The 9,847-nt window shown below is 43.5% G+C and overlaps 1 protein-coding gene across 2 annotated transcripts in view; it reads right to left on the bottom strand.

The window, feature by feature from the left end:
- Positions 1 to 67: 67 nt before the first annotated feature.
- UBASH3B (ubiquitin associated and SH3 domain containing B) overlaps positions 68 to 9,847 on the bottom strand; it is a 62,914-nt gene continuing 53,134 nt past the window's right edge. For both annotated transcript variants that reach the window (XM_065697063.1, XM_065697064.1), the window contains exons 10-14: positions 8,953 to 9,045; positions 8,206 to 8,350; positions 6,940 to 7,046; positions 5,879 to 5,988; positions 68 to 5,026 (exon numbers count right to left, since the gene is read on the bottom strand). In XM_065697063.1, coding sequence (XP_065553135.1) covers positions 4,889 to 5,026; positions 5,879 to 5,988; positions 6,940 to 7,046; positions 8,206 to 8,350; positions 8,953 to 9,045 — 593 coding nt within the window. In that variant the 3' untranslated portion in view covers positions 68 to 4,888. The remainder of the gene's footprint in view (positions 5,027 to 5,878; positions 5,989 to 6,939; positions 7,047 to 8,205; positions 8,351 to 8,952; positions 9,046 to 9,847) is intronic.

Raw genomic sequence — 9,847 nt, 5'->3', positions numbered from 1 at the left:
AGGCTTGGGAGGCACAGTCAAACAGAAGAGCAAGCTTGGCATCTTTGTTAAATCATCTATGAGACACTTGTGTCCGACTTCAGAGAAATCCATTTAATGTCATAAGCAAATTAAAATGCAGTGGTGGTTGTAACGGTTGTTAGCACTCGAAACTGAGATTTAAAAACAACCAACCCCTTCCCCCAAAATAAAAAAATACAGATGTCACAGGTAATTACAGCGATTTTTGGCAATACAGTTATTGTCTTTTGAAACAGCAAACATTATTTCTCAAATAAATACAATCTGCTCACACTTACAAAAACGTAAGAAACAGAATGATACATCAGGTTGAAAATGGAGGAAAAAAGAAGTATCCATTGATAACATCAAGCTTGAAGGGATGTCCACAGAGAGAAACTGCAGAAATTCATCTGAATGGGAAGTAATTTTGTTATGAAGAATGTACGGGTCATGAATATACCCCAGGGAGCAAGTGTGTGAGGAAGTGGTGAGAAGTAACTAGAGTAATTTAGAGTGTATGCAGCCAATTACATCAACTGCTTTGGTGTTGTTCGGTCATTCACCGTTTCAAGCACGTCTGATGCCACCATAATTTCATGTATAGCTTTGATGTTCAAATAATTCCCTCTATGCTTAGGCCTTTTGAGAAAACAAAGGACAAAATGAACCTATTAAGGCTTCCCTTCTAACCATTTCAGTCCATTTTAAGTTGTGAAGCAGCGCAAACTAACTTCCAGCTCCGGGTTTAAATGGGGGTTAGTCAGCTACAGCTTAACTCAAGTATCTCTCTTTGAAATGAATATGCATATAACCAGACACTAAATCTCGCCCTGCTTCTGCATGCATTTCTTAAATCAGAACTGGAAGGGCTCAACCCTACGTATGAGCCTTCAAAGCCCTCATTCAGTCAGTGGCAGGGGAGCAGCCTTTGTACAGCTTCATCCCAAGCTTGAGGGAATAGCGCGAAATCTCCCTCTTTGTTTCCCTGGGCTCTGGATCATGGATCAGGCATTTGTTAAGGACCCACGCGACCCAGAGGGAGAAGTTTACAACCCTCACATCCAGTGCAGTGCGCAGGAGCTAAGTGCGCTCTTTGTCCCAGGGCTGTACCCAACCACCTCCCCATCCTCTGACTGTGTATCCAAGAGCTGCACGTTAACGAAGACGATGGCACCCACATCCCTGAGATATTGCTACCTGGTGGGCTCAGGGCTGCAGATTGAATAGACTATGCTTGGAAATAGTGCTTTAGCATCCTTTCTACCCTCTGTTTTGCACGATTACAGCTTGCTTTGCCCTAATTCCTGCAGAATTCTCGTAAACAGCCACTTGTTTGTAAGTTGTCACTTTCATAGTAAGGTTGGCACTGGAAGCTAACACCAGAGGAGAGGAGGAGGCTGCTACCATCAGCTGACTTCTGAATGAAAAAGGAACTATAGTTTTTATGAAGTCATGGCCTGGGTCCTCAGTTTGTATAAAGCAGCAAAGCTCTGTTGATATGAGTATGCAGTGCCAATATACCCTCACAGAGAGCCTGGCGCTTAAATACTTAAATCAGAGGATTTAAGTATTTGGCTGTCGCTGCCACTGCACTAAATGCAAGGGAAATACATGAAAGCTTAGGTGTGGCATCTGCATTAAGGTATCCCTGGGCAGAGCTCAAGCCTTGTGGGATCAAATCTGAACTATTTTAAACACTGGTTTTGACCTTCTGGTGCTGCGCATCATCCTGTCGTCTGCTCCTGTGCTACAGTTGGATTCTGCACTTTGGTTCTTCTGTTTTTCTAGCCCAACCCTTAAGTTGCAGTTTATGAATATACTGGATGAGCAATTTCAAGCTTTTTATTCCTTAATTGGGAAGAGAGGGGAAAATCTGGGAACTATTTGCCTCCCGTACCCTAATTAACCCACTGGGATCTGACGAAGCTCACAGTGAAAGGCAAGGAAAAGACTTGCATGCGCTTTAGATAGATCAAGGCTAATGTTCTTCTGGGACAAAACACTGAGTTGACATAAAATACACATTAATGAGCAGCAGTGGAGTGAAAGTGAAGCAGCAATTGTTTTGTATTCTTAAAATCTTGATTAAAAATGAGAAAGGACCATCTTTCTTTTCCCGCAATGAGCCATATCGACATGAGACTACTCAATGCACTACTCCTGCGAGAAACCAAAATGCTACAAGAAAATAAGGTTTCTTCTGAGATTCTTGACACCTGAAAAATCTAATTTGAGATAAGACTACCATTGTCAAAATACTTTCTCAAACATCCAAAAAAATATATATATATATTTTAAGAAGAGAGTATTTTAACATCTACTTTCTCAAACAGAACACTCTTTCCTACGTTACTTGCTATATGCAAAGATCAGCTAATACAACATTCAAATTGTGCATTCAGGTTATGTTCCCTCTCTGTTTCATGCTCCTGTCTAAATAAACTCCTTGTAATGTTGCTTAACTGCAGCAGGACCTGAGCAGCCTCCGCTGTTTCGTATAGGCAGTGTTTGCTGCCTCCAATAACATCTTCCTGGCCCAAAGCGTGAAACGAAAAGCAGTGCAGATGATTACACATGCATCAGTAACCAAATTAGCTTTTGGTGTGATTGTCATCACTACTACTTAGTTTTACACCCTTTGCAAATTTGTAGTGAGTAAGCATGGAGGAAAGAAGGCAGAAAGGCTCCTCAGAAGGCCTGTACGCAGCCAAAAGTAGTTTAAATTGTAGTTAAAAACTAAAGTGACAGCAGTGTAACTGCATGGGAGCAGTTTCTTCTGTCATTTCCTAAGTTATCTCCCTGACTTTTCAGTATACATCCCTGGTATAATAATGCACTTACGAATGGCCTACTGTGTATTACATAGTCATACACGTATAAATAATGGATTATTGTTACAGCTCATGGCAACGTACATATTGCACAGGATGAGCACTCAGCTGACTCAGAATCTGGTGTCCTCTCCCTGGCAAACTCAATGAAACCAGAGACAAAGCTGAGCTAAACCCTCTTCAGCACTGTTACATTGCAATTGCTGAGAGTTTTGCCTCGTTGAAGAAGGAATTGCAGTTTATCACTTCCTATTTGTTCTGACTGCTGAAAGTGCAGCTCGGTCATATCCTGGTGAAGCAACACAAAGCGAGCTTTCATTTTGCTATGACTAATAAGCCTTTGTCAGAGTTGACCATTATAAACTTCTGTGCCACACAAACCTTTCAAATGAGGAGCCTAATACTTTCTGCAATGGAAAAGCTGGACAGAAGCGAGGTACCTAGGATGCTGGCATTTCTTTCCTGGTACTTCTGAGCTTGTCTTTGATGCTATTTATGGGAATACTCAGACATACGGCCCAAATCAAGCAAGCAGTACGCTCTTTCATCCCATTTAAACACATCTTTAAGTACCTTCTGAAAGTGAGTCTGCACTGATTAGACCTGCAGAAAAAGTCTGCAGGTACTTTTGGACCCAAAGCTGATGACTTCAGATAATATTAATCTAGAAGAAACCTGCTTTGAAGCCAGTTGACACTCATAGCTACCCATTGTGTTGTATTTTGCATTCTCCTGTGAAGCAGTTGGCATTGGCATCTTGTAGGCTGTTGTACTAAGAGGACACCTCTTGTGATTGCAAAGAGTTTAGGTACAGATGGAAATCCTTCTCTTCCCCTTCTCCCCAAATCCTGCCCCTTGCTCTACTGGATAAGCAGCATCTTAATAGGCCAAAGCACATTGCTCCTATATTTAAGCATACTGTCTTTTCAGCTCTGCTTTGTCTTTGTGACGGATGGCACTTAGGAGTTAAGGAAAAGAAACCAAAGTATGCAGCAGAGGCTGAATTTCAGCATCGTTCCTATTTCATCATTACCCCCTGAAGAAAGTTGCTTACTGCAGAACCTCACCAGGCCTGATAGAAAAGCTCACAAGGGACAGAAAGCCACCGCTGTGTAAATGACCAGCACAAAATCTCAGTAGAAAAGGGAAAACCCTTTCCCAAGGTCTTCTGAAGGGAATTTAAATGACACAAACAATGAGGCTGGCTCCATGCACAAGGGTGGATTTCAATAACCTATAAGAGAATAAGAGAAAAACCCCAATAGCAACTATCCAGATCCTTCAGGATTGGTTGGAAAAGGCTTATTTCATCTCCACTTCAAAGAGACTGCTCCTAGTCTTGATTCACAATGGTGCTGCCTTTTGATGTGCAAACTTCACCTGTAACTGATGTGGAATCCTGACTTCTCTTCTGACATGGATCAGCATCAATCAGTCCTTGCATCCACGGTGCGCCCAGCGCTACACCTAACACAGTGCTCAAACAGAGGAGAGGAATAATCTGATGCTGCCTGCAGAGGCAATGCTGGACTCTCATTTCCAGCTGGTGGTGATACACTTTATGGAAGGTGCGGAGAATCTGGGGGCTAGGATTAAGGGGGGTGTCAACACATCATCCTGAACATGCCTGCTAATGCCCTGCAAATGTAGTAGTGAAACAAACCCCCGTCATCCTGAATGCTCAACTCTTACATGGTGCTAGTTGTTTCTAACATGGTGCAGAAGGCAGTGATAGTTACTGGTATTATTAGAGCTCCATTCAAAGTGGGAAAATCTACCTGAGCTACTGACTAAACAGAGACTCCCTGATGTGCAAGAGCTTCAATCTGCACTCTATTTTTTAACCTCAAATCACTCCCTTTTGTATTTGCCTAGTTGTATGTGAGAATTCTTGCATGACTGTGGCTGTGTGAGATGTGTTATAACAGCTGCTTGTGTGATCCACTGAACATATTATGACTGTTTTTTCCCCACTTTGTCAATAAACACAAGAAAGAAGAGCATTCTCCGATGCTTAGAAAGGTGATGGGTTTTCCTTGCTCATGTAGCTTTGCCTATTCTTGTAGTAAGGTTTCTCTCCAGTTAAAGCCTCCAGTTGGTCCGTGTGTGAGAGGGAGGATGGGGGGGTCCGTAAGCTGCCAAACACCTGTATCTCCCAGTTCTTCGCAGGAACAAAACCCCAAGTATGGAATCTGTGTAAAGAGAGGTGGAAACAAAGGCATTGAGCAGGGATCAATCTGGGCAAGGAGGGAGCTCCCCTAAATGCTGATGTCCTGCTGTGCTCCTGAAGCATTTCACTGCCTTCTCTCTCTCTCTCTCTCCCCGAAGTCTATTGTAAAAGATGATTGTAGGACTCAGGTGTGACAGCTAGACTTTGTGCACCATTGTATGTGTAAAACACTAGGAAAGACAGATTGTACCTTTGTAACATAGCTTAAATATGGGCCAGTTCAAACCAAAGATGCCCTGTTGGTTGACATGGTCCTAAACCCTGAAGGCCAGGACAGTTTATGGGGGAGAAATATGGATGTGCTTATGAGTATCCCAGAGAGCATCTGCAAGGCTGGCAGCGAACAATGCCTTCCCCTTAGCCAGTGCTGGAGTAAAGGAATGAAGGCAGAAGACCTCACTATAATTTTCAGTCCTTTTCTCTAATGGTTGACAGCTCTTTAGAGCACATTGAGAAGGGGAAGCGCTGTAGGGCAGAAGTGTCCTGTTAACTGCGGTTAGTGTGTTTTCGGCACTGGAGGGCACTGTGGGAGTCTCTGTACAGCTCCTGGTGTCTACAAGCAGAAAGCAGAGTCACTGCAAGCTCATTTGCAGTTGGGCATCTGATCCCATGCTATCTGTTACAGAAGTGATAGGTTCCGGTAAGCCTTTTAAACCAATCTGCTTTACTCTCCTGACTTCCGAATCGGAGGAAGCTCAGTAAGGGGTGGAACAACCAGATGAGGGGAACACAGTGTCCTCTGCCTGCTTAAGCAGATTGCAAATGTCTTTGCTCTTTGTAAAGCCAGCAAGCTTTACTCCTCGGTGATAATTACCTTTCGGACCATCTGTACAAAGTCCTTGGAGTTCTGTGGCGAGAGCCCTTGGAGCTGGCAGGTACAAGCCTCCAGGGAGGACGCATGTGCCACTATCAGGATGTTATTTCCTGAAACAGAGTGAGAAACGCAGGCTGAGGAGGGAGAAGGAGCCAGCTTTTTAGGGACTGGTGCCCAAGATTGGGCAAGATTGGGACTGGTGCCCAATGGTGCAGACCATTTAAAATGTTTGAAAGTGGATCAGTTTATCATATCACAGCAATTAATCTATGTGTAATAGGAGAAAAAAGCTTGATTTATCAACATGCTTGGAGCACTTCTCAATTTTCAGGATAATGGTTAAGTTGGTTTTAAAACTTAGTTTTCAAAAGGTTTTCTGAAGAAAACAGGAATTCCACTGAGATTTCAGCTGTCTCGTGAAGCAAATGCTTTTCTCCTCCCCCAAAATGAAGTCTGATTAAAGCAAGCACTTGAACTTCAGGTGCTGGTTTTCCACAGTGACAGCTTTAGATTTCCGGTTCCAGGATCCTGTACAACCAATGCCACACTGTGTTATCAAGGCCTGTGTGCAAGCTATTAGAAGCTTGTAAGGTAGAGGCAGATCAGTGAAACAGTGGAATCACCAGAACTTAGAAACATCGTTTTCCTTATTATGAATGAAAAATAAAAGCTAGGGTATTTTTTAGTGCAAGAACTGCTCTATAGTATTAATGGGCAATGTATTTCAGAGCTCAGATAGGGGTTGGAATATGCCCCATCTGATGCTGGTAATAGACAGCAGAGTGCAAATGGCTTATTCATCGCCTTGAGAGACAGATAGCTTGCATTGGGTACGGATCCCACTTCTGCTACTGCCATAAAGTTTATGGACCTTTCTCATAAGCTGAGCATGTCTGGACTCAGTTCTGGCACATACAGGAGTTTCTGATGTTTCTGGGAGAGGGGATGAGGGACACCGGTATGCGGATTCACCTCCTTGAAGAGGGAAAGACCGGTCAGGAATACCGGCATTCACATCCCAAAGAGCCTGTCTTGGTTTTCACCCCATTGGTAGCACTCACCTTTGCCTTTACATTCACTGATGATTTCTTTAGTTACTTGGTAGCTTCTACTTATGTATGTATCATAAGATTCCGAAACCACTAACTTGCTGACAGGAATATGAGGTCTGCGAGCAGAAAAACAAGTACGGTAAATTGTAAGAAGCGATCGAGGTTTAAGTGCAAGCTATGATTCATCTGAAAGTATCTGTTTCTTTAAATTCACCAAATCTCCTGAATGGAGTCTCATGTCAGGACCACCGTGATGATTTTTATACTTTAAGATCAAGATGTTTGCCTTTCCTCTGCATAAAGATATTCCAGTTAGCTGGGAACAATAACTGCTTCCTCTACTGTGGACCGGTTCGTGGCGGCAGCATAGGGCATGCTGATTATACTTGCATTACTTCTGCAACGGCTCTGCTTAGAGGGTGGGCTGGCAACATCTGTGTCTGCTTGAGGAGACCGGGCAGGTACAGGGAGAAACACAGAGCATGGAGAAGGTAGATGCTGGCTCTCTTCACTGCTTATGCTTTGATGGTGAAGGGCAGAGGCAAACTGCTGCTTTGGCCATCTGGAAAGCTGCATTGCTGGGAAATGCCTGGAATTAGACAGCCTCTTCCCAGGCCAGGGAGGTTTCAGTGAATTGCCTGGCAACTGGATCAGCTGGAGTAGGTGATGCGCACAGAGAAGCAAGGGGCAGGAAGCAGAAGGCTGTATTTTCCTGCTGTGGTGGAAGGAAAAGGCCTAACTTTTCTCTCCATCCAGTGATCTGACATTGATTACCAAGGAATTACCCTTGCTGAGAGGAGCAAGGGACTGGGCTGTCTCCCGGTCCCCCACCTAAGCAGCTGGCCACACAAGAGCTGGCTCTTTTCTTGTGCTGAGAACATTCATTATGGGCTTCCCAGAAGGCATGTATTCTCTGAAGCAGAGACGCCTGTGGTCCAGCTGCTCTGCTGAGTGTTAGCCACATGATACCCTTTCAGGGATAAATACAGTGTAAGGACTTCTATTTAGATACCCTCATAGCGCTGGAATTTTAGCTGCAGACACAATGCAAGTGGTTTATGCTATAATTAGTCATTAAAAACCTGTATTTTTTTCTTTACATTTTCCCTTTTTTTCTTAATGTTTCAACTGCTTATCCTTAAGACACTTTAAAGTTTATTCTAGGAGCCTCAGCAGCTCTTCCAGTCACTGCTTCAATTTAAAGTCTCAGCAGAGCACTCCAAATACAAAGCCCAAAAGCAATGCAAGACCCTCTCACCCGCCCCTTTCTGCTACCTGTAGGTTGTATCAACGCTTAGAGTAGCTGCAGCTAAATCCACAGGGGGTATCCAGGCAGGTAGCGTGTTCCCAGAGACCCACTTGGTCCATTCAAACAAGCCTGGCTCTATTCGGATTTTCAGGTTGTTCTCTTGTTGCATACCTGCAAAAGGGAGAAAGGAGACCAGGTATCAATGAAAGCAGCAAGACTTAGCACCTTTAATACTCCAGTTTGATTGTTAATTAATTTGTTTTCTTACTTAGTCAGTTGATTAATAGTTCATGTGAAAGATGAAGTATTTAATGTAAGTATTTGGCATATGCCAGGGAGTTTAAACCTCTGGCCAGCAGCTACATGCAATATATTGACTGCATTTTGGAGCTGGTTTTCAACCATTTCCAGTGCCAGGGCATCTCATAGGGAATCACTATTTCCCTTCCCAGTTTCTGCAGTAAATTATTCTCACTGTGGGTAACAAGTTTCTTAGAGGTAGCAATTGTGAGAGCCCCTTCAGGAGCCTGAGCAGGCAAGGGCACAATAAACCCAAGCCTGACCACTTGCTTAAGCGCTTATCACATCATGCAGTTAGAAAAGGGTTCCTTATGGGCTGTGTTGCTCTAGTGTAAATATACTCCCTTGGAAATAATCCTCACCCTAAATTATCATTGACCTTGGTCTCCCTTGCCAGGCTCCCTTTTATATTTGGCATTGTTTTCCCCAGAAAGTGAGGAGAATGCAGCCTTTCTTGCTCATTGGGTTCTTACCTTTCAGGATATTGTGTGCTGTCTGTACACACCGTAAGGATGGGGAGCTGTAGATGTAGTCTACAATGGTATTAGTTTCTAGCAAGGCTTCACCTGCAAGCAAGTTGCAAAACCCGTTAATAAACCCAGACAAACGGCATTGTAACAGCAACAGCAGCACGCAGGGTATGTGCCACAGCTTCCCAGCTGCACTGCTTGTGTTTTGGGAAATACGTGTACCCATCACGGTTTATTTCAGTGTAGGGCACTGTGATGTGCACAGCTGTGGAACCAGGATTCATTTTCCTATGTGTGTCATAACCAGCAGGCAAAGAAATTGCAGCAGCTCTTGCACAGTTTCTGCTTCTCTTGCATTTAGCCAAGAAGAAAATGGTGTGGTGAGAAACTGTAGAGCTTGAATTTAATTTCATTTCATTTATAAGCTGTAAATCAGAATGATTCAAATTAACTCAAACCCAACTTAATTCAATTGGCTCGATTCTTCGCTAGTATAAATTACCATTTCATTACACAGGTGGAAGATCACTGAAAATGAGATAAAAATCAACTCCACTACTGGGGTTATTAATATTCTTGCAATGGAACCGAGTGAGAACAGGAACCTGCTCTACATTGCACAGACTTGTAGTAAGGAGTTACATTCTTATTATATTCGAAGAGGCAGGACAAAGAAGTGGGAGCAAGAAGGGGTTGTTAACCTTGACTTCGTCTGTTTAATGATGGCTGTAACCATGTCAAACCAATCCATAAATCTCTTGAGAGAAGTGGGGTAATTTAGGAGGAGAGGCACCTCTAACAGCCCTCCGTTATGGGGAAGCTGCTCATTTGCTTTAGTCATCAGAGGAATTACGGCTCCAGCAACCCTCAAGGTTGAGTCTGTGCCACTGCAGTGGTT

Source organism: Lathamus discolor, chromosome 17 (genome assembly GCF_037157495.1).
Source record: "Lathamus discolor isolate bLatDis1 chromosome 17, bLatDis1.hap1, whole genome shotgun sequence".
Taxonomy (NCBI): domain Eukaryota; kingdom Metazoa; phylum Chordata; class Aves; order Psittaciformes; family Psittacidae; genus Lathamus; species Lathamus discolor.
This window is presented reverse-complemented; position numbering and strand designations above follow the sequence as displayed.